The 25216-nt window shown below is 39.3% G+C and overlaps 1 protein-coding gene across 2 annotated transcripts in view; it reads left to right on the top strand.

The window, feature by feature from the left end:
- Nucleotides 1-25216, top strand: part of tjp2b (tight junction protein 2b (zona occludens 2)) — a 58424-nt gene that overhangs the window by 12075 nt on the left and 21133 nt on the right. Inside the window, exons 1-7 of one of the 2 annotated variants that reach the window (XM_083555287.1) lie at nucleotides 16377-17582; nucleotides 18491-18544; nucleotides 21248-21372; nucleotides 21513-21615; nucleotides 21725-22277; nucleotides 23520-23623; nucleotides 24703-24856. In XM_083555287.1, coding sequence (XP_083411413.1) covers nucleotides 17445-17582; nucleotides 18491-18544; nucleotides 21248-21372; nucleotides 21513-21615; nucleotides 21725-22277; nucleotides 23520-23623; nucleotides 24703-24856 — 1231 coding nt within the window. In that variant the 5' untranslated portion in view covers nucleotides 16377-17444. Of the gene's footprint in view, nucleotides 1-16376; nucleotides 17583-18490; nucleotides 18545-21247; nucleotides 21373-21512; nucleotides 21616-21724; nucleotides 22278-23519; nucleotides 23624-24702; nucleotides 24857-25216 lie in introns of those variants that run through there. The other variant, XM_083555288.1, reaches the window with a different exon arrangement.

Below are 25216 nucleotides of genomic sequence, written 5' to 3'. Positions count from 1 at the left end.
GGCTGCAGAGCCCACACACACACACACACACACACACACACACACACACACACACACACACACACACACACACACACACACACACACACACACACACACACACACACACCTATGCATGTACTGAGAGTATGCAGGTTTCAAGACTCGGGTTACTGAAGTATCAGGATGCAAACCGGCTTATGTAAATAGACCTGCTGTGGTTCAATACTCTGTGTTTAGTGTGAGAAGAAACAACAGCATTCTACCATAAACAAGAAATGCACCGGATAATACTTCAGTGAAACAAAGTCTGGTTGTTTTGGTGCATGTATGAGTGGGAGATTCAGTTTAGTCCATGTTGGTAGATTGGCATGCACTAGGTACATTCCAAGATCAAAAGACGAACACATCGGTATGAATTCTTAGGATGTTGTTTCAGGAAAAGGCCATGTTTAGCTGGAAAGAACGCTTTGCTTCATTCTTTCTTTATCATTTTCCTCGATAGGGCCCGGCCCTGGAGTTCTAACGCAGCCTGGATGTAATATCTGTGAAACGAAAAGCGACGTGCAAACTAAACTGAACTAAAATGCAAACAAACCCATAAAGTGTTCATGGTTGCTGAATGAACTCTACATAAGGGTGTTGTTTTGTGTAAATGTTGAAAATGGTATAAATAGATTTGTAGATAGGACAGTGTGTGCCTGTGTATTTATTAAAGAAAAGGAAGCAGTTGGAAGTATTGTAATAATTATTTTTTAGCTTTTCAATTGATGTCATAATGGGAAATTTGCAACATGTAGGAAGTAGGTGAAGCCTCTGAATGCACGCTTTTGTATGCTTCACACACAGCTTCCTAATCACACTCTGTTCCGATGAGGAACATCACTGTACATCCTCTTCTTCCGCTTATCTGTAAGTCAGAGCCGGGGCGTTATTTTCCCAGTGGCATTGTTCAGAAATCAGGGCCTGACCTATTTTTTAGCACAGGGAGTTATTTTAGTTAGGGCAAGACTAATCATGCAGTGAAGTGGCAGCCACTGCATCAGCATAATTAGACCGAGGGACTGATCACATGACCTGCATTCCTCTGGTCCTGTTTCTGTGTGAGAGAGTTTGGGTTTAAAGTTGTGGTTTATATTTATTAAAAGTCTAGATTGCTGTCTAAATTTTTTTTAATAAAAAATAATAATCATTTTGACAATCTTTAGAAAAAATATTTGCAATCTTTTCTTGAAATGGTTCTGAGCATTCAGAGAGTCACTCTGAGTTTTGCCATTTTTCTGGTCTTGAAATAAGCTCTGTATAATGGGTATGTATTAACATGTTAAAGATATAGGTTCCTGTCTATTGCGGTTCCTCAATGAAAGCTCAAAAATGTACACACTGCTGCTTTATTATTCTTTGATTTCAGTTACTTGATTATAGGGCTTATTAAAGACTATATTCTCTGCCATTTTGCAGTTATTCATGCTTATTTATTTATTTGGACTAGTTATTTATTTTAGCCTTAGGTCCTTATTACTACTATGATTTTGTTGATTTTTCTTCCAAAATTTAGTACATTCTCACTTCTATTATATGTATAATAACCATGTCGTTCCTTCGAGACTTGAATTCAAGCCAACCGCATTTTTTTAACTGCTGCTCAATTGCTGTATCACAGTGAAGCCTGTATGATAGCTGTTAGCCCTCTTGTGTTTGTAGATGCTGATGATTGGCTTGCTTTGCTGTAATTGATCGGCTCCATGTATGTCCGAGGCATAAGGATTTCTCCATATTTAGTAGGTGAAGGAGTAAACGATTTGCGCCACTTGCAAACCTCCAAAAAATTATTGCTGAAAGATCTTTTTTGGTACTATGGGATTTAAGCTCACATTTTTCCTGAGTGCTGAACTTTAACTCCATCTTCCCCATCTATATCCCCATCTTCCTCAGACTTATGATATCCGGGTGCCTCCATAGTGCGATAAGCATTCCACAGTTTCAGCCCCTTGTGTAGGCCATATATTTTTACTGTCTGGGTGTAAGTGACATTTAGACAATAGTGCAAAAGACACTGTGTGTGAAAAGCGCTGCAGAGGGAAATCCATGTGTTATGGCCGAGCCTGTGATTTGAAAGAGAAGAGTAATGGCAGCCTTCATCACCAGGCTTGCACTGGCCAGGAATGCCCTAAAAATACCAGCTCCTGCTTAAGCACCTCCCTGAAGCTTCTCCGTTTTCATCATAATAACAGCTTCTTTCTCTCTCACACACACACACACACACACACACACACACACACACACACACACACACACACACACAAAATCAGCCTATAGCTGAGTCATTTTATTTGTTTATAGTAGAAAGTTGTTTTTGTGGAATTTGAGAAATTGTATCAGACTGGTTTCAAACACACACTCACACACTGGTGTGAGAGGATACCAACTGGAATATCCCACTCAAACCTCTGAGAACCATGGGCCAAGCAACTTTGGTTTTTATTCTGGCACTTTTCCCCCAGCTCAGATACTAATAAAATGTTTGAATTTTTTAGAAATATTTAATGCTTCTTCATGTTATGTCTGGAAACCTTCTTTTTTTTTTTCTAGAATGTTCTGTCATTGTTAATGGGAAACAGTTTTACATAATGCTTATTAACATTCCTGCAGTGTGGTGAGAATACAATGGGCTTTTAACCGATAAAGTACAGATACTAATAGCAGAAGCACTATTGTTATTTATTTTTTATTTATTTAGAACACTTCCCAAAAAGGAACAGGGATCTATTGAGTTGTTTCAGTGTAAAAAATAATCTGACAGAAGTACAGCAACAAATGACTCACTCAGTTCATCTTTAGTATCTTCCTGGTCAGGGTCACATGGCTTTTCTTTACTAGCTGATTTAGATTTAGATTTATGGTTATACATGCAGACAGGTATAACCATAAATAATAACTGTATGAGTGGGATTAAAAAACAGTTATGATCTTGAGAGAAGGAGTGCGAGAATTCACAGATCTGCTGACAGTGCTGAAATTTCTGGAATTTATTTTTCACACATAAATTTAACTTTAAGTTTAATTAGAAAAATTAAAGAAATAGCGAGAAATACTGTGATGCTGATTCAGAGTCATTTGATTACATTTCTATTAGGTTCTTTGGTACAAAATATCAGACCAAATGCTGAGTAAAAAAAGTAAGGTTCGGTTCATTATCATTGTAAAGTGTAATTACTGAATCAGTTCTGTTGCTGCAGGTCTTTCCTTAGTAACACATCTGAGGGAGATATTGATATTTCTACCACTTTTATCTTATTTCTCATTGTCACAATGTCTTTATATTGACCAGATACGTAAATGGCTCTGTGCCAAATCATTAGCCTTGGACATTTAATACACTTTTTATTTAGCAAAAGTATAAAAAAAAAATTTGTGCAATTTATTATTTTAGAGAATTGTTGGATTAAGGTAATATATTCTCTACTATCTGTAGTGTAGAAACAAAAAAGATGCATTTTACAGGTACAAACGAATATTTTTCCTCAATCCTCATATATTTTGTTTTCAGTTACGTTTTCATGTATGCTATTTGGTACATGCTCTATTCCAGACCGACTTAGGCTTGTCTTAATTATACACCTGAGCACGTGAGGGTTAAGGGCCTTTCTCAAGGGCCCAGTAATGGCAGCTAGGTGAAACTGGCATTTAAACTCACAACCCTTTGATCAGAAGTTCAACATCTAAACCACTGACTAACCTCAATGTATTTTTTTTCTTCTGCAAACAGATATGTAGATTGTTTGCTTAATATTAATGTTATTCATTCATTTATTTATTTTATTTATTAACCCTGTTCCCCACCCTTGTTTTCAATGTTCCACTTTCATGTTCTACAATAAGTATGTATATTCTTATTTGTTCATGTTCAAATAAAAAACCTATTGCACCTTTAAACTTTCTATTGATATTGAGTGTATACCATTTGAACTAGGGCTGCTGCTGTCAATAATTGCCGAAATTGCAATCTGTGAAAACCTATTTAGTGCATTTAGTTGCCATATTACCTCAAAATGCAAATACAATATATAAATAGAAAAAATCGTAAATAAAAGTAGCAAAATCAATTTCAAATAAAAAGGTAAACTGTATGGTGTTTTCTTTATATTTTAGTTTGAAATAATCCCAAACTTTGAAAACTGTCTGTTGTATTCCTTGGCCAGATCTTCTCCTCACCCCTCGCTGTTTTTTCTCTATTTTTTCATTCTTGCAGCATTTTTGTATTTACCTGTCCAAGGGTTTTATTTATAAATCGCATCCTTTTTGTGAAAAAAAAGTGGCGGGCAAAAGTGCGCTCCTGTAAGTAAATTCTGAGCCCTGTGTACACAGAACGCAAGAACACAGAAGGCGAGAAGTTGAATTGGCAACACAGTTTCTAAACGAGCCCCCAGAGTGGTCCAGAGTTTAGCGTAGGAATAGTTTCAGCCCTAATTTGAACTACTAGTCTTCGCTGTTCGGGTTTATTATTGCAAGCACATATAAACAAGTTATAAACAAATGGATTCTTTCAAATTGGTAAAATAAAATGTTAAGAATGTTTTTCTATGAAACAGTCCAGAGATAAGGAATGCTTTCATAACATTTGTTTATTTGACCTTGCAGTCATACCGTCTTATAAAATGTCTAATAAATTCTTGAACATTTTTATAACATTCTTTGGTAGGTAGGTGGTAGCTCAGTGGTTGAAGTGTTTTTTTTGGATCAGAAGGTCACAAGTTCAAACTGCCACTTCTGGGCCCTTGAGCAAGGCCCTTAACCTGCACCTGCTCATTTGTAAGCTCTGGATAAGGGTCTGCTGTGGAGGAGGGGGGCTTTGTTTCACACAATTTTTTCTTTATTGAAAATTAAATTATCACGACAACAATTAACAACATAAGAGATTGTGCAGTATTTGACGTTTTTTTTTTTTTTGTTTGTTTTTTTTTGGTACTTGATGTAATAATATCTTATGGTTGTAAATATCTTGGGATTAAATCTATGTAGCTTTCTTTTTGCACATAGACTAGCGAATGACTTTTTCCATGCATATTTTCATTTCCATTAACACACTTTACCTTTTATAAAAGGCAATTGTCCGCTACAATGGCACCATTCTTTAAAGAAAAGTGTGTGTGCATGTGTATCATTAACAGCTTTCTACATTACAACATTTCTTGGCCAGGAGCCTCTTCATGAAATCATTAATATCACATTGCCGGAGCGCCGATGTGACAGGCTCTTTAAGTAGTGTGTCAGCTTTCTGATACTGATCTCTGATCTGCACACTCTTGTTCAGAGGCGGTATTATTAGCAAAAGGAAAAGCAGAGAAGAGAGGAATGTAGATTTGTGTAGTTGTGCTGTTTATACAGACTGTAGAAGAGATATATACATCAGGAGTCCTGACTGACAGGCTCTCCTGATCCACACCGAGTGTGTGCCAGCAGTCTGAATTAGCTGACACCTGTCCGTCTTTACCTCCAGATAAAGATTTATTTCAGTTGGTGGATTAAATGTGCCAGTTATCTTTTCTGCATCTAGATATACACCCCTAGTATGTCCATCTCACACCTAGTACATGGACAGGTAGACATATAGATGTACTTTTCATTCTGTGTTTAGTTCCTGTTTGCTGTTGTAATAACCTCCACACTTCTGGGAAGATGTTCCACTAGATATTCGGGTGTGGAGATTTGTGCTCGTTGAGTCATAAGGGTGTTGGTAAAGTCAGGTACTGATGTAGGGTGAGGAGGCCTGGGGTGCAGTCAGCATTCAAATTCATCCCAAACATGTTTAAAAGGGCTGAGGTCAGAGCTCTATATCTCTATAGGATCTTCCACTCCAGTGAAGGGAAAAGTTAATGCTACTGCATCCAAAGGCATCTAAAGCAAATTGTGTGCCTGCAACTTTCAGTTGGAGGGAAGCTGGAAAAGTCATGTGTACCAAAAATGTTCTATATCTACCGATTAACATTAAACATCTGCCTGATATTGTGTAGTTCCCCTTTTTCCACTTAAACAACTGAGATGTGTAAGACCTGGACTTCCCCAAGATTTCTGAAATTGTGCTGTGGTCTATACCTTACATATGATTTACATAATCCAAAAAAAAAAAGACATAATATTGTGGATATGATGTAGCTTTTAACCCCATAGCTCAGAGTAAATTTAAGTCTCTCTGTTTGAGGGTGTCTACTTAAATGCTGTAGATGTAAAAACAAAACAAAAAACCCCCAGATTTATTCTGTCAGTATATTCACCATGTTAATCTCATGTAATATAACGTGAACATGTCACTTCAGTAGCACTGTTTGATGCTAGAACGGAGCATCTATTATTCGTTTTGTCACTTTTGAGAATTAAGGTCAACATTCATTTAGGCTATGAAACTTTAATCAGGATTAGTTGGAGCTTCTGACACAAACTGTGATTAAACAATTTTCACCGTCATGGGAATTCTTGGGAACTGGCAAATTAATGTGTCGCTACTGAATTAGTATCATATTAAAGTTCTCTCCTGACGTACTGCAATATCAAACAAAGCAAATTAAAAAAGCAATGCAGAAGAAGCACAGCCGAGTCTGTTTCTTATCCACAACTGATTAGTAGCAGCCTGCTAGAGAAATATCAAATGATACATATTTTTTTTTTATTTGTCTTTAACTGTGGAGATAAACACTGAAGGTGTTCAACACTGGGGTTTTTATTGTGTGCAAAAAGCTATGTATGTGGTTGAGATTTAAAATGAGATACAATGAGGGTTTGTAAGATGAACAAAGCTGTACGTTAGATGTTGCATAGACAATTTCTGCATATGGAATAACGATTATTAATATATTTTCTGAAATTGCAATACTTCAGGGTAATTATTACATTAATCTCTGTTGACATTGTGTATGCTTTTGTGTAACCTCCATTAGCCAGTGGGCTGATCTGTTTTAGGTGAAAAAGAGAGTGTGTGTGTGTGTGTGTGTGTGTGTGTGTGTGTGTGTGTGTGTGTGTGTGTGTGTGTGTGTGTGTGTGTGTGTGTGTGTGTGTGTGTGTGTGTGTGTGTGTGTGTGTGTGTGCGCACGTGTAGTCGGCAAACACAATCATTATCTTCCGTCAAGGCTTCTTGTTGCCTCCTACACACGATGGTGAAGCCTTTATTTGGAGGCGTCCCTGTTCGAGTGGACAAAACAAAGGCCGTTCTCATGTGAATGTCATCCATTATGCTCCAGATTTGTTGTTCCAGTGTGAAAGCGTTCTCTTTTCATAGGCATCTCTTTTGTCATGACAAGCTGAGCTCACTCCAGCTGGTGATCGTGTCCTATTAGACAAAAAGTAAAAATAGGATGTTTCGATTCACACCTGGTGACTATAGAAATGATATTTTTTATTAATAACCTTTCTTTGATTTTGTCTCTCGAGGTTTATAAAATCAACAAGTTCAATTTATTATTATGGACTGTATTTAAAGGTTTGTGGACACCTGACTATAAGATTCATATTTTCTTTTAATTTGATCTCCTACCACATTTAGTTCCCATTTGCTGTTATAATAAGCTACACTGTTTAAAGTCATTAGGGTTGAGGTCAGTGTTTTATAGCAGGCCACTCAAGAACTTCCACTTCAACCCATGTAAGCCACCTGCTGTTTTGAGATCTCTCCACAGGTGTTCTAGGGGATTCAGATCTGGACTCATTGCTGGCCATTTCACTCTCCAGCACTTTGTTTGTAACCATTACTGAGTGCTTTTTGAAGGGTGTTTGGGGTCATTGTCCTGTTGGAAGACCCATCCACGACCTCTGGTGGAGACGCAGCTTTCTGACACTGGTGACTACGTGTCAGAAATCAACAGATTTCATGATACCATTCACACAGTCAAGAAATCCAGTGCCAGAAGCAGCAAAGCAACCCCAAAACATATTTGAACCTCCACCATGTTTGACTGTAGGGGCTGTGTTCATTTCTTTTAAGGCCTTTCTTTTTCTGTAATGCCATGATGTCTTTTAGCAAAAAGCTCTACTTTTGTCTCATCTGTCCACAGTACGTTCTCCCAGAACGATTGTGGTTTTGTCACATAAGTTTTGTCAAACTCCAATATTGTATCTCTTCCGTTCACGTCCAGTGCCATGGGCTGTAAACCTCTTGATGATATTGGGCACAGTGGACACAGAAACATTAAGATCTCTGGAGATGGACTTGTAGCCTTGAGATTGTCCATGTTTATTTCACAATTTATTCTTTCAAATCCACAGGCAACTCAAACTTCTTTCTTTTCTCCATGCTCAGTGTGGCACACAACACAAAGGTTGAGTCAACTTTTCTCCATTTTATCTATATTGCCCACACCAGTTACTTGCCACAGGTGTGTCTAAATATAAATTACAGGAGCATCACATGCTTAAAAAACAATTCTTTCTTACAAATTTGACAAGGTACCAATAATTTTGTCCAGTCCATTTTTGAGTTCTGTGTAAAATCTTTTCAAGTTTGACTTCTCTTCTCAGTTTTTTTGTTTCGATGTAGTGCAAACAAAAAAACAATAAGCACGTGAATACCAAAAGATTTTAATCCGCATCCGCAGTGAAACAGACAGTGAGTAGATGTGTACTTCTTCAAGCGGCGCTACGCTGTCGATTAGCGTATGACATCGGATTTTAAATGCACCCGAATTAGTCCCGCACCGCAGATGTTATACTCTGATCAGTCTGCGCTTTTGGGGAGGCACAGCATATTTTGGAGGGAAGTCCGCTGCCACAATGTGCCACCCCTTTAGACACGCCCCTGACTCCAGGTGACTGTTGCTAAAAATTAAAATTAGGTATGTTAAGTATACAGTATCAAGAATATATGTTATATCTTTATTTATTTAGAATTTATTTGAATTTGTGCAATAGAATGCATTAGAAAATCCTAAACACTCTAACACACACACAACAGCAGTTGATGAGGTCACACTGGATGACTCACCCTCACCAGCAACTTTGCATTACATGGAAATGTAGCCCATTATAGCCATGCATGAGGGTGTGTGTGTGTGTGTGTGTGTGTGTGTGTGTGTGTGTGTGTGTGTGTGAAAACGAGGGCTGCTTGGTTCAGAGCAGTGTGTGTATTAGAGGACAGAGGTGGTAAGTTTGCGTGTGTGTAGCCTGGAAATGTGGTTTAGTGCTGCTCTGATTATTTCAAACACACAGGATAATCTTGTCAATCTTGTCAGTTTCTTGTCAATCAGATCCATTTGATTTCCTTCTTCCTGAGTCTGATTGACATTCGCTCCATGTTGTGTGCGCATTAGCCTGCTAATTAAAAGGCTCCAGAACAAATTAGATGTGGTTCGAAGCAGATACTTAATTTCCTGATTAATCCTCACAGTCGTGTGATTTAGTTCTGAAGTTGGAAGTTGATCAGTCGTTCTAACATCTAACCGCATGATGTACCTGCATCTGTGAATCCCAGTGCTGCAATATGTAGCAGACTTGCATTTAATATAATAAGATGTTCGATTTGTTGGAATCTCAATTTAAAGATCATAAAGCGATCATCTCTATAGCCACAAACAAATTGTTAGCATGCTCTATATAGACAAAAGAATCGAGACACCTCATTTTTCCAGCTAAATGTGTTTTTTTTTACGGTTACCACAAAATTGGAAACAGACAATTGTATTGAATTGCATTAGTATAAACTTTTCATTCGATTCAAAAAAGGATACCCAAACCTGTTCCAGTATTACAATGTCTCTTTGCTTAAGTCACCCCCAAGAACATATGGTTTACATGGGTTGGATTGGACGATCTCCAGCTATGGAGAGCTCTGACCTTATCCCTGTTGAAGACCTTCGAGATGAATTGTAATGCCAATGGTGGATGAAGTACACAAACTATGTACTTGAGTTAAATTAGAGATACAGTAGGCAAAATATTACTCAAATCAAAGTAAAAGTGCTCTCTTTAAACCTTCATTTGAGTAAAAATACAAAAGTATTTGCCTTCAAATGTACATAAGTATCCAAAGTACTATGATTTATTATGGCTATAATGTTCCTAATATAATTATTACCACAAGACTCTTGCTTAAACATCCCAGTTTATGTGAAAAGACTTTAATGTTACTCTCAGCTCACCAATCTATTAATATAATGATATAAATGAGTTAAACACTGTATGATATCTATTAAAATTATCTTAAAGCAAAAACCTTTGAGCTAAACAATTTCCTTTAGAACCAAATGAAATAACAGGATTTGAAAGCAGCCACTTTCGGTTGAAGGTTAATTTTTTATAATTATTCTCAAAATGTTCTGCTTGCTGTTGAACTGACGCTGAACTATATGTTGGTGATAAGTAAAAACCACCAATGGGGCAATCAAAACAAGTTCAAAACAGAGAGCACACTCTACCCTGATTGGTGGCTTGCTGTTTATATATTTAGATATTTGACTTTGAAATGTAGTGAAGTTAAAGTGAAAGTCTCCACAAATGGCAATACTTCAGAAAAGTACCGAATTGCAAAAAAGCTACTTAAGTACAGTAACGAATTACATTTACTTTACTACTGTCAACCTCTGTGGAATGCTGACTGCACCCCAGGCCTCCACACCTCACCTACATCAGTGCCTGACTTTACTAACACCCTTTTTGTTGAATAAATGAAGTATATTGTACTCCAAAAGCTATTGAAACATCTTTCCAGAAGAGTGGTGGTTATTATAATAGCAAATTTGGACTAAATGTGGAATGGGAGGCTTAAAAAGCATATATGGTCAGGTATCCAACAAACTTTTGTCCATATGGTGTATTTCCTGTTGGTATCTTTGTCTGGCTGCTATTCATCATTAATTCATGGTTAATTTTTTGCTTTCTATGTGTTTACCTACCAATCAGTAACAGGTTTTCATCTCTCATGCATGCGTTTCGTACAGAGTGATGCTGGCAGCGATGTAACTGGATGTTTTGGCAGCTAATTTTAGTTTTTTTTTGCTTTAGCCCTGCCCTTTTCTTTCTTTTTTTTCATGTCACACCTCGAAGCGTTTAAGTTTTCTACTTCACTGAACATGTAAAACATTTAATTTTAATGCTACTTGACCTCTCACCCCTTGTTATCTGCTGCTTTCTTTTACCTAAATTTTGTATTTACATTGTTGTAGAAGCATTTTGGTCTCATTAATTAACTAAAAAGTATAATTTAGTAATCTACTAGTACAGTGGGGGAAATAATTAGTTGATCACCTGCTGATTTTGTGAGTTTACCCCCTTTCAAAAAAAACTGTCAAGAGTTTTTATGGTAGGTTTATTTTAACAGAGTATCAACATTAAACACTGAAGATGGGTCATGGATGGGTCTTCCAGCATGACTATGAGCGAAAACATATGACCAAAGCAAAAATCTGATGGTCTTGTAGCCCATTGCAGCCTTGTGCAGGTCTAAGATGTTCCTGACATCCTTTTACAGCTCTTTGGTTTTGCCCATGGTGGTGGAGAGGTTTGAATGGAAGAGGTTGATTCTGTTACTGGTGTGTTTTATACACATAAGTTGATATCAGGAGTTCTTTCTTAAAGGGAGAGAAAAACCTTACACACCCATTTAAAGACTTACTCCTGGTCTGAAAGGAATTCAGACCAAACCCACTGAATTGTGCACTGAATTGTGCACTTTTCTCCAACTCTGGAAAAAAGAAATTGAACATTAGCACATGGCCTGCTGTCATGCTCTTTTCTTAACCCTACTGAACACCTTTGGAATGAATTGGAACACTAACTGCACCCCAGGCTTCCTCACACTAAATCAGTACCTGACTTTACCTTTGTATCTGAATGAGCACAAATCTCCACTCCAAAATCTAGTGCAACATCTTCCCAGAAGAGTGGAGGTTATTATAACAGCACATAAGGAATAAATTCTGAATAAGATCTTTAAAAACCACACACCAATCTAATGGCCAGGTGTCCACAAACTTTTGTTAATATAGTGTCTGACTGACTCTTGCAGATCAGCGCTGGACAGACGGTGTGTGTATACAATACGATGTAAAGTATGTGTTAACATTGTTTGTATGAGCCAGAGAGCATGTGTGTGTTTGTGTACATGCATGTAGGCCATTATTTTATTTATATTACATAACTCAGGAAGCAATCCATAGCAGAGAGAGCGAGGGATGCGGATTAAAGATAGGAGTTCTCTCCTCTGTGAGTGTATGTGCGTGTGTGAGGTCAGTAGCCGACAGACGGCCGAGCTTGGCTTATGGACCTGGCCATGAAAACGGCACTGTGCCGAAAGTGGGTGCGTGCCGTCCGATCACTCAGGACTCTCCAAGGCTCTGTGAGTTTTATTTTTAGCCTCACTGCCTTTCCTTCCCTCCCTCCCTCTCTCTCCCTCTCTCTCCTCTCTCTCTCTCTCTCTCTCTCTCTCTCTCTCTCTCTCTTTCTCTCTCTCTCTCTCTCTCTCTCTCTCTCTTTTTCCCTCCCCTCCCTTTTCTTCCTCCCTCCTCCCTCTCTGTGTGTCTCTGTCTCTGTCTCTCTCTGCCTCTCTCTCTCGAGCTCCTGATCTGCTCTGCCACAGCTCCTACTGAGATTGGAGCAGGGGCGGCCATGGGGAGAGATGAGTGTGGACTGGCTGCCATGGAACTGCTGCGTGTGTTTGCAGAGAGCCGGCAGCGGCCGGAGAGTGCGTGTGGAGGTGCGGGTCGGGAGCCGGCCGCTCAGAGACGACTTCATCATCCTTTATGCCCCCAGTCGGGCGCCACCATGCCTGCTCAGATTGGTGGGGGTGTATAGAGAGAGAGAGAGAGAGAGAGAGAGAAAGAGAGAGTATCGTGTGCTCTATCCTCCAAGGATACTAAAACCCTCCTCAGGCATCGTCTCCTCCTCCCCTCCCCCTTGTAGCAAGTTGATTTGTGCGGAAAGTGCTTTTTGATGTGCTAGTCAATGCCGCTTTGGAGTTTGCGGATGAGTGTCGGAAGTGTCTGGTTACGTGTGCATTGGGAAAGTACAAAAAGGCAAAGAGATCGTTCTTTCGTTTGTTTATTTGCTTGCTTTTTTTTAACTGGTGTTCAACTTAGTTGGGTTGTTCTGCATGCAGCTTTCGGTCATTTCCGGTGACGGGATTGAACACGGGCCAGGATCGAGATGAGAAATACATTAAGGATGTGTGTGTATTGCAAGCAGTCTTGCGCAAGGGATACGTGTGTATATCATAAAGCAGTAGTGACGGTGATGATGCTGGAATACGAAATTAGTCTGTCTTTACGCATACCTGTGTGTGTGTGTGTGTGTGTGTGTGTGTGTGTGTGTGTGTGTGGGTTTGTTTGTGGACTTTAGTAGCTCCTGTCGCATAGCGCACAGTCAGATTCTCCCTCTGATCTGATATTCACTGTGTGTGTGTGTGTATGTGAGAAAGAGAGACTGTGTATGTATTGGATTTGAACTCTGACAATGTGCTACTTTGCCTTTCAGCCGCTGGCCATCCATCAGTGTGTGTGTGTGTGTGTGTGTGTGTGTGTGTGTGTGTGTGTGTGTGTTTGTGTGTGATGCACTTTATACGACTGAGTTTGGACTGAAACTCTGCACCGCACTGCTCTGCGTCTGTAACGTGACTGTACTCACACAGTCATTCAGCTGCTGCGTTTGTGTAAAACGATTCTGAGCGCGTGTCTCCATGTTGTGTCTGTATGGCCAGTGAATTAATTTCAGCACTGCTCTCGCGGACAGCTCACTCACTGCGTGGCTCTGCAAACCAGATTCGTTTTATTACATTAAGGATGCACTGATAATTAAATGATGCTCATATCTAATATTTGTCCAGTTCCTATATTTCTGTATCTGCTGATTCAGATAGTGATGCAGATACGTGCATTTGGTTTTTTTTTGCTGAACAGACTTTACTATGTAGTATAGAGGTATGACATACGGTTTGTATGCATTTTCTAGCATCATATTTTGTATTTAGTTCTCCTTTGCTGTTATAATAAGCTCCACTCTTCTGGAAAGATGTTTCATTAGATTGTGGAGATTTGTGCTCATTCAGATAAAAGGGACAGTCAGTGTTCAAATTGATCCCAAAGGTGTGAGGTCAGGGCTCTATAACTGGCCACTCAAAATCTTCCACTTCAACCCATGTAAAGCATATCTTTAAGGGGCTGGCTTTGTGCGCAGGGGCATTGTCATGCTGGAACAGGTTTCATGCTGTCCATGTAAGTGTAATTACGGAGATGTTTTTTGGTTTGGATTAAATATAAAGAATGAAGAAACGTATTTTTTAAACAAATGACACCGGCTAATAGATGTGGATTATTTTCTTATAACGGCATATTCCTTACACATTGTATTATACCATTCAATTCTGAAATTCCGGGGGAAAATATCCGAACATTTGTCGTACGGGTTATTAAGTACAAGTTTGCACTGTGTTTATTCTTTTACACATTGTGTATCGTTATGGTAACGGTATGACCAGGGTTGTACACAGAAATACAGACAAATCATGTATGATTAAATGTTTTAAATAATATTGTTATGTTGTAATATAAAAAACAAATAAATAAATAATAAAAAAAAAACATAAAATTGTTCTCTGCAGGGACAGGAAAGTGGACTGATCTTCATATCAATAAATACTGTAAAAAAATTTTTTGCTGACATTTTATACTGCAATTATTGCATAAGTGCAGGGAAGCAGGTGTTTCTGTCTCCATGTCCCTCAGCTGGAAAGTAAATTTTTAGCTTTGCCAGCTGTGCATGTTTGTGTGTGTGTGTGTGTGTGTGTGTGTGCATGTGTTTTGCTTGGGTATTTGTGTGTGTGTTTGTGTGCTGTATCCTTTTTACGGCCTCACACCGGCCTTGACATGTTATTTATGTGATGTTTGCGGCGAGATCCGTGTTAACTGCTTGATCAGCATGAGCGCCGGGCGTGCTCACACTCCTACTTCTGTCTAACAGCTCTTCTAACGCAACCATGCAAAGAGCTGCTCTGCTTCTACATCAGGTGTGTGATTAGTTACAATTAGAGCCATGGGAAATACCAGCTGGAATGGATATGTGGATGAGTGGGCGTAAATGTTTCAGGTTTCTAGGTGGCCTGCGAAGTAAAAATGTACTATATAGGCTGGGTTTGTGTGTGTGTGTGTGTGTGTGTGTGTGAGAGAGAGAGAGAGAGAGAGAGAGACGGAGAGAGAGCGAGAGAGAGAGATGATTGCAGAAGTCTCTTGTGTAGCCATAGTCTAGGTATGCTAGGTAGTGTAGACTGCAGAGGTCTGTGCTAATACAATGGGCTTGTGGGCTTCTTCTGCATTGTGGATGTGTCAGGAAGACCCCCTACAGTAGAGATACACTGTCATGTTTATAGGAATCATAAGATTATAGCATTAAGCCCTAATTCCAGCCAGAGATTCTGTATTTCAAAATCAGACAATCCCATGGCTGCAGCACCACAGTGCATAAAATCATCAAGGGCTTCAGTTAATACTCACATCAAAATTTGACCTCAGTGACTTTGACTCTGGCTAAAAAAGTTAATGCCAGACGGGCTGGTTTGTCAAAGGCTGATCTTTCGTGCTTTCGTTCAAACACAACTAGAGTTTACACGGAATGGTGCAAAAACGCAGATAAATCTACCGACAACAGTTTTGTGAGTGAAAAATCCTTGTTGTTGATGATCAGATTTGCCATACAGGTTTGAGCAGACAAGATAGCTCCAGTACGTAGAATAATCACTTTATACAGAAATGTTATGCAGAAAAGCATCTCGATATGTTGAACGCTGAGGCGGCTGGAAAAGCAGAGCACCACATTTGGCTTCTTTTCCACCCCAAAAACAGGAGTCATCAATAAGCCTACACTGGGAACATGGTTTACCAATCTGTATGTGTATGATTTCCTGCAGGGTGCTGCTCCCACATGATTGGCTGTTTGGATAGTTCCATAAATATGCAGGTATGCATCATGAAGCACGTATGACGATTGTATTGTTTAAAAAGATTAGTCCAGGAAGCAAGATGAAGACCAGTGCGCAAGCAAAAGTGTCTGTCAGCTTGGCTTAGTGCCACACACGTGTGCTAGGGAGCGCCGCAGGGATCTGTGCAGCCCGAGTGCTGGAGACCAGAGTCCTGACCTTATTCCGATTACTTTCCTTAAGTAAGAACTGAGAGCTGTGCTCTTGAGCACTGGGAGAGAGAGAGAGAGAGAGAGAGAGAGAGAGAGAGAGAGAGAGAGAGAGAGAGAGAGAGAGAGAGAGAGAGAGAGAGAGAGAGAGAGAGAGAGAGAGAGAGAGAGAGAGAGAGAGAGAGAGAGAGAGAGAGAGAGAGAGAGAGAGAGAGAGAGAGAGAGAGAGAGAGAGAGAATATTCGACAGTATTTGGCATTAAAAACATTTGGTTTGTATAATGAAGCTGGGCATAAAGATGAGGAAGATGAAAGATGATTATTCAATTGTCACTTTTGAGAGATTTAGGGATAGTGGATTTGAGAGGTGGACGGTGCTCAGATAAAGTCGTGGGATGTGGATGGTGGTGTAGGGTATAGGGTGTTATGTTGCTGCTTCCATTATAGTTTTAAGAAGTTATAAGATGTTGTCTGGTTATGGAGTTTGAGTTGTTGTTTGGTGTTGATAGCTGGTTGTGGTATTCATACCATTGCATGGTTTACAGCATGTTATATAGGAAGTAAGGCCCCAGAATAATTCAGTGCAGAGTCAGTGTTCACTTGGCTTTTTACACACAGTGTAACCTTAGTTGGTTCAACGGTCTTTATTTAATGGTCTTCAAGGCACTTATTTTTATTGAATTTTCGAAAATGTACATAAGCAGTGCTTCCTCTTCCTCTATTGCCTACAAATTGTCTACAATTTATGTTGTAATGAAATTAAATAGATAAATAGCTGGTTTCATGTTCATTGATCCCAAGTAGAATAGGACCACCATATTTTTGGTAGTGTCACCTGTAGTATGTGAGTATTCCCTTGTAGTGTTTTTTTGTATGCTTGAGAAATCCTTTTTTTTTTTTTTTTTTAAGATAGCCTTGCATTAAAGAAGCATGATTCTGTAGGTTTTGTGTTGAGGGAATCGATCTGGAGTTTGAAATGGTCATGTTTTTTTGTGGTGCTGTTGATTGTGGACTTTAATATGGTCATGTTTTTGGGTCATACATTTTATTGCAAAGATTGAGGTTGTCATGTGTTAGGATGGTACTCTGGGAACTCTTGATTGCTCTGACTTGGGGGTTATGACCTGATTGAAGCGGTTGTAGATTGTACTGGGTTTGTGATTGGCTCCCAGACTATTACAGCATATTGACCCAAATACCCTGCTTTTTTGGGAACATTGACACCCTCAAGGTGTGTGTGTGTGTGTGTGTGTGTGTGTGTGTGTGTGTGTGTGTGTGTGTGTGTGTGTGTGTGTAAATAGTTTTTGATTTGAGAATGGTAGCTTTGTTCACAGAGGACAGAAGGGCAGCAGTACAGTCAAATGAGTTCACATGAAATCATTGTGGACTGTTCCATCTCTCTCACTCTTTCTCTACCACGTTGATCCCATTAAAAACACAAAAATGGCCATGAACTTGTGTAAAACAGAGACAGCAGGACCATCCATCAGACTGTACTGCTACCAAATAGTACATCCCTTTTCCTTTCATCTGCACTGCTTTGCTCAGTATAGTAAAAGCTTTAACAAGTGCTTTGTTTGAGTTATTTTGAAGTATAAAGTAATTTATAAATTTGTAGAATTGGACAACACTGATGTTTTGTTATTTTGTCTCTTTAATCCTGCTCCTTAGATTCTCGATGAAACCTAAAAATATAGCATTATAATAAAATCTGAGAATAATCACATTCCTGTTACAGGCCCAATCTGAAAGGACTGTAAGTGAATGTATCAGCATATAATTAAAACAATTGTGTTCAGCATTACCCTTTCTTGTATTCTTGTTCTATCAGTCACTGGTAGAGCTTGACCATCTGTTTTGACATGAATGTTTGATTCTTGGGTCTTTTTTCAGTAGTTTGTATCTTGCACTAAAACATCTAAAATCATGTCAGTATGTCATGTCCTTCGGTCCCTGAATATATAGGTATGGCTGGAAGTCTTATGTGACATAAAAGTGTTAAAATATTGCAATTTAGAGTCCTTAGATGATAAAAACTGGATGGTGGAGTTGATCTTAAGGGTAGAAAAGGTAAATTGGTTGAGTATTCTAGGGATTTTTTTAAGGTGACTAATGATATTTTAGGTTTATAAATGTTTTCTACTTTGAAATACTGAATAAGAGGGACAAAATAACAAAAATGCTTACATTCCATCGATTGTTTTTTTAGAGTAATTACAATATAAATTGATTCTTATTAAATTAATTATAGACAAAAGCTTCAGCAAAGTTCAGAATGTGAAAATGTTACCTTAAGTCCATGAACACTGGTCCAGCCTAATGCAAATGCCCCAATACATGCTGCCATTCATATGTTTCCACAACTGAAGTTTTTCACGTCATTAAGGTGATGTTAATAATCAACCGTTTCTCTACAGAGCTCAGGAATGGAGGAGACGGTGTGGGAACAGTTCACTGTGACTCTACAACGAGTATGTACCTAATTCCTTTAACTTGTCTAAGGCTGACCGTGCTTTATTCTTGTGTATTTTTTCTACTGTTTTTCCTCCATCGCAGATGTCTTATCGCTTTAAGTGCCAGGCAGGCATGTCGAGAGTTTCTGCTTTTTTTTATTTCTGGCTCTCGCAGAGAAACAGCTCCATTTATCTGTCCTCTCATCATGCAGGAAAAGCTCCTCTCATCTTCAGCATGAGAAATCACGCAGCTGGCCAAAGCTTTTCACAAACCCCATGTAAACACACGCATGCACACACATCCATTTCCCAACCAACTATTTCCTGTCGTCTTTATGTATAATAAATCCAGGAAGTCGTTAAACGTGTTGACATGTGCAGCGGGTGTGCCACATAAAGGGGGAACTTGGTCAGTCTGGTGAACATGTTGACCACAGCACAGAGCGGAAACAGTTGCAGGATAAGGACTGAAGTTGGGGAGGTTTGGACCGAGCAGGAACCTTGGAAAGTTCACAACGATTTCCCACGGCAGCTTTTAAAACCCCTATTTATCCGACTAATCAATAGTCTGCATTTATCATGGTGTTGCTAGACTGTCGGGTTTTGCTCCTCTATATCCTACTTTACTCTCACACTCGTTTTATTGACCAACTGAGGCCTGTCTCCTTCCATATTGAACATACGTATAAAAATGCCTTGTGCAAGAACATGATGGTAATCTCACTGGAACCATCAGACTGCCCTGAGTAGCCTATTACCTTTCCTTAGATTAAGCTTGCCAGTAAGTTATGCAATATGGTTGGTTATTCTGCTTTATTTAGCTTTAACACATCTGTTTAGCTATCACAATCATTCATCTTCAGTAACCCAGTTTCTGTTGTATTAAGAGTACATGGTTGGACTTTATCCTGGATGTCATTGCTAACCTAAAGAGCCAGCCCTATGTCATAATTTTCATACTTTTACATGCTTATCTACATCTAAGGGCACTTTAGCATAGTTTTTAGGAGTTGGTTGGAAAGTGGAACATGGACATGGTAACAACATGGAGAATGCAGATAATAACCCAAGTTAAGACCCAAACTGGGGACCCACTGTCTGCTACCCCACTATGCCACCTTTAAACAAATCTTAAAAAACCTTAAATGTGTGTTAGAGCAAGGAAACAAATCATGCAGAGCTGGATTTTTATGCAATTCAGTCGTAGAGTGGTCCATATATGCTTGAGGTAAAGTGAGCAATTTTCAAATAAGTGGAATTCTAGTGGTTTGAACTCAAACTTGCTAACACCACTTGCTTTCTATCTTGTACAACTCCTCCCACCAACTAAATAAAACACCTCAGTCTGATCCCACAGGGGATAATTTCTGCATGTGGCCAACAAAACATATAAAACAAAACATACAATATAGATATACAGGAATACCTCGGTAATCGTCGGCTGTGGAACTCATCAAATTTGGTACTCGTCATGTTATGACAAATGAACAGTGTTTCGGCATTGGGAATTCGACACTGACTCTTGCGATGAAACTTGAGCACTTCAGTCTCAGGGTAAAACAGATGCACGGGGACGCTTGTGTTAACTTGCGAACATAGCGTACCATAGCATTTTCTTTTTATGCTTTCTGTGCAATTTATGCCTAAATCATGGGTCCTAAAGTTGTTAAAAATGCTACAGTCTAATTGTTTCAGTTATAGATTTTTACGCCATTTTTAATGTCATATTCTAATATTATTATTAATAATAATAATATTTATAGTTACATGTTCAGTAACTTAATCTGACTTTTTCTACCATCTGTTTTACTGCTGCTACACATTTTATACAGTATGTTTCAAAGAGAATGGAAATGAATTGTTTATACAGCATCTATACTTAATGTATAACTTTACTTATGTATTTTTTATTTACAATTTGTTATATTTAATTTTACTTTAATCTTTATTTAAATTTTACTGTGAGCAACTGCAACCCAGCAATATCCCTGTGGGATTAATAAAGTTATTTAAATCAAATCAAATTATGATTATGATCAGGATCACACCACCAAAACGCAAGCACAAGTGCTGTAAAGCCTGTCATTGTCTAAATAGTTATAAATTCTTTTAAACGTAGTTGTTTTTTTCTTTAAGATGTTTTTCTGCCATCTATGAGGAGAGCTGTGATGATAAGATTACTAACCCCAAATGTACCTACTGAACTCTACATCAACAATAAAAGATTTGCCGCAACTGTACCATTTACCATCATCCCAATCTAACTGTCTTGCTCTCTGCTGACCTAATTAAGCTTGGAGAGATTAGTTTAGGTCAGGCTGAGAGTAATAGACGGTCATTATGCTGTCTTTCCCAGCGCACGGCTCTAAAATGATACTACAGTTTGCTTGCTGCAGACAGTGAGGCTGTTTGTTGGGAGCAGGGCAGTGATAAAGTGCAGGCCAGAGCTGGGTTTTGTATCGATGCCACCTTGCAGTGGGTTTAAACAGGAGATTAATGCTGCTAGTGTGTTCAGATATTGCCTAAAGCACAAATCTTTTCTAACTGCTTGACCATCACTACCTAACTGCCACACCAGTTTTGTTTATTAGCCTCTTAATGTCTTCCTGTCTCACTGTCTTAATATCTATGATCTATGATTTGATCGGGGCAAAAGACATTAGGAATGCTTTAAACTTGAAAGCAATTTTCTTCCCCTCATATTTCCTCTTTGTCTCTCAGGACTCCAAGATGGGGTTTGGAATTGCCGTGTCTGGGGGGAGAGACAATCCCAACATAGACAGCGGTGAGATGTCCATAATCGTGTCTGATGTCCTGCAGGGGGGCCCAGCTGATGGCTTACTGTTGTAAGTCTCCATTTATTCTCTTTCTTTTCTCAAACTTTGGAAACATTAGACTTACACTCCCTCCCAGACTTGGACAAGTGTCAACTCCAGGCTTTTGGCTTTGAAATAATTTGGTTGCATGTTTTTATGCTGTTTGGCAGTGAGAATGACCGGGTTATACAGGTCAACACCATTCCCATGGACAACGTGTCCCATTCCTTTGCTGTACAACAACTCCGAAAATGTGGGAAGGTGGCTAAAATAGTAAGTCTGCTTGGCTCTGGCATACTTCTGTCTATGTCTTTTTCTCAGCATAATGACAGTTTAAATATGATTAATTGTGCATTTGGTTATCATGTATGTTTTCTTGCAGACAGTAAAAAGACCTCGCAAAGTTGCCGTCCTCAAGCGTCCTCCTTCCCCAGACAGGGACAGCCGGGACTATAACCTGTCCAGCTACTATCCTGAAGAGAACCGGAGCACACACAGTGACCAAGACTCTGATTACCCTAGGGGTAATGGTGGACTGGGCTACCCGCGTGGACCAGACCGCCACCGTGGCACCCTGGAGCAGGAGTACCACAGCCGGGGCCGCAGCACAGACCGAACACCCAGCCCAGATAGGAACTACCGCAGGGATGGGAGTCGGGGTCGGAGCCTGGACCGCAGTGTCAGCCCTGAGCCAAATTATCTCAGCCAACAGTCGAGTCGAGGCCATGGGGTTGGTTACGGAGGCGGGGGCAGTCCAGCACCAGGCTATAGCGCAAAGAGATATGAGCCGGACAGGATGGTGAGGAGTTACAGCAGAGATCGGTTGCAGGAGGATTCGCAGTCCCCTACTAGGAGGGGTGGGAAAGAACGAGGCTACCAGGAGCCGCTGGAGCCTCCAGTCAGTGTTCTGCTCATGAAAAACAGGCCCAGTGAGGGTGAGATTTTACTCCAAATGTTACTTCTGATTACTTTTGGCGTTATATGAATGGCTAATCAGCTGAGGAGGTGAATTACAAATATAGTGAAATATAGTCATTGTCCTTTATTTCCAGGGCTGTGGTGAAATTTTATTGTTTAATGCTTCTTAGATTTAACAACAGCTAATTTCTAAACTGTTTGTAAAGCTGGATCAGGTGTGTAGCATGGGAAGTGCTGAGCTATGCAGTGGTAGGGCCCTAGGGAACCAGTTCTTTATTTATGAGGATTATTTTTTCTTTTTTTTTTCTTTTTAGGAAAATAGGTCTACAATGGTTTTGCAAAGGTGGTTGTTATGCAAGAACTCTCTTCGGTGTTCCTTGCATCTGGGTGGAGATTTTATCTTGGCTGGAAATGAGGATATTTTAATCTGATTTATTTCCGGCTGAGCGATTGGCAAGGAGTCTTAAGAGAGAGAGAGAGAGTCTTGTGATTCTGCTTCTAACGCCCTGTCTCCTCTCATCTTTTCAACAGTGGTTCACAGCATGTAGTCTGAGCCACTGGCCATGCACTCGGAACTACTGTGTCTCATTAGGGCTGTAGAAAAGGCCATTGATTGTTCAACTCTCACTGAGATCTATGTGCTCTGAAAGTGCATTGAAGGTGCAAAGCCGATAAGGCGCTGCTAAGATGCTTACATGATTTGGTTGTGCTGTTCCTGGTTTAGGATTTGCAGTGATGTTTTCTGAATCAGGAACATGCAGGTGGAAACGCACGCAAAGCCATGGTATAAATCTGCCGTTATATCTAACACGCCTCATACCATGAGACGACATAAAAAACACCTGAATTATTTTGTTTTGTGCAAGAAGAGAACATGAAAGATCATAGCTGGAATCTTGCTGACTTTTTGTTAAAGATAAAATTATGATATGCTTCATTAAACTAGGCAGCCAAAACATGAGATTGGTCTCCACCTTGAAACTTATTTTACTGGATTTTATAGATTTATTTAGCTGGACACTGGCTAATAGATGATCTTTAGGGAATGGAAAGCTGTTTATAAAGTCTGTACAGCTACAACTCTAGATTCATGGCCTGATTTTGATTGGCTTTCAGTTCCCATCTGTTTGCTGGACTGTGATGGCGCTTGCCTCAGGGTGTGCTTGGCTGTAGTAAGGTTCTTAACAATGTAGTTGAGGTCATTGTGTTTGAGGTCAGGATTAACCAACAGGGGGGAGTAACTGAAATCTTTTTGACAGAGTACGGTCTTCGGTTGGGCAGCCAGATTTTTATCAAAGAGATGACCAGCACAGGACTGGCAGCCAGAGATGGGAACCTGCAGGAAGGCGACATCATCCTCAAGGTACATTTACAAATTAGTAGTTGATCCACCAAATCACAGGATTACACATACAAATTATTGGAAAACATTCTATTATTGTAATATTTTGAAGGCAAAATTCCATAAATAGTGCATTATACTGTGACATTCACATTACAAGCTACATGAATTTTGATTCGATCATTCTCTTGGCATGGGCACTTCTCAGATATGAAAAGATCTGGTCTAGAACCACACAAAAAAGTGAAAACATCACAACTTATTAAATCAGAAAATTTGTTTTGTGTCATAAACCTAATACTATTATTTTCCTATAAACCTGATACCTATAATACTTAGCTCAGGGGTATCTGAGGGGGCAGGGCTGAACAAAACTGACCCACATCTACACACTGTCAAACCTTCTCCATGCTTAATTTGTTACTGAGGATATCAAGCATCACCTGAATACATCAATATTGATTTGCTGAAGTGAAGCATGCACATACACAAATGTAAACGTATCAGGAAATGTGCAGTTTATAAAATTACAACCTTGCCATTGCATTCACATTGAATGTCTTTTAACATTATAAAAAATCATTTTACACAGAGCTACACTTTATGGATGAAGGTTTGTGCACACCTTACTGTATGTACTTGTTGAATATCCCATTCCACATTTAATACCTATTTGCTATTAGAATGACCTCCACTATTCTGGAAAGATGTTCTAGTAGATTTTGGGGTGTGCTTATGGAGATTCATTCAGCTACAAGGGTGTTAGTAAATTCAGGTACTGATGTAGGTGAGGTGAGGAGACGTGCACTTGAGTCACTCAATATCTTCCAATCCAACTCATGTAAAGCATATCTTCATGGAGCTGGCTTTGTGCAGATGGTCACTGTCCTGCTAGAACAAGTTTGGGTCTCTTAGTTCAGGTGAGGAAATCACTTGAGGAAGTGTCCTAATACTTTTGTCCGTATAGTGTCTCTCTTTGTGTTTACCTTGAAACCACAGATTATGTGTCTATGCACTTATGCTAGACTTCTTTAGTTCTTTTATGGGTTTTACAGATAAAATACTATATCTTTTTAACCAGTTTGTTTGCTTTGGGACAGATTAACGGGACTGTGACAGAGAATCTGTCTTTGAATGATGCGGGGAAGCTGATCGAGAAGTCTCGAGGAAAACTGCAACTGGTGGTGCAGAGGGACCACAGACAGATTCTGGTGCGCATCCCGGCTCTGGTTGACAGCGACTCCGAGCCTGACGGTGAGTACTGCTTAAGCACACCGCAGCTGATTATTGATTGACGTGATCTATTTGGCACTAGCTTACACTGGCCCAGCTATCTCCGTAGTTCATGAATAGAGATTTATAACATCGTTATAATAAACTTTTATTCTTATAGCCTATTCAATACATGGACTGGAGCTATAATATCAAAGGATGTCGGCAATAAAGGAATATTAGTATTTAGTGTGATTTGGTTTATAGGGCTAGAATTTGTTTATGAAATTGTTAACTGCAAAAAACACATCTTAGCTAATGGAAATATTTTGAATGTGTGCAAAATGTTTTTTTATGTCTTTAATTGTAAACTAAATATAATATAATATATCAATAAATTAT

This window comes from Silurus aristotelis, assembly GCF_946808225.1.
Source record: "Silurus aristotelis genome assembly, chromosome: 11".
NCBI lineage: Eukaryota > Metazoa > Chordata > Actinopteri > Siluriformes > Siluridae > Silurus > Silurus aristotelis.
Note: the sequence above shows the minus strand (reverse complement) of the source record. Positions and strands in the feature narration are given on the sequence as shown.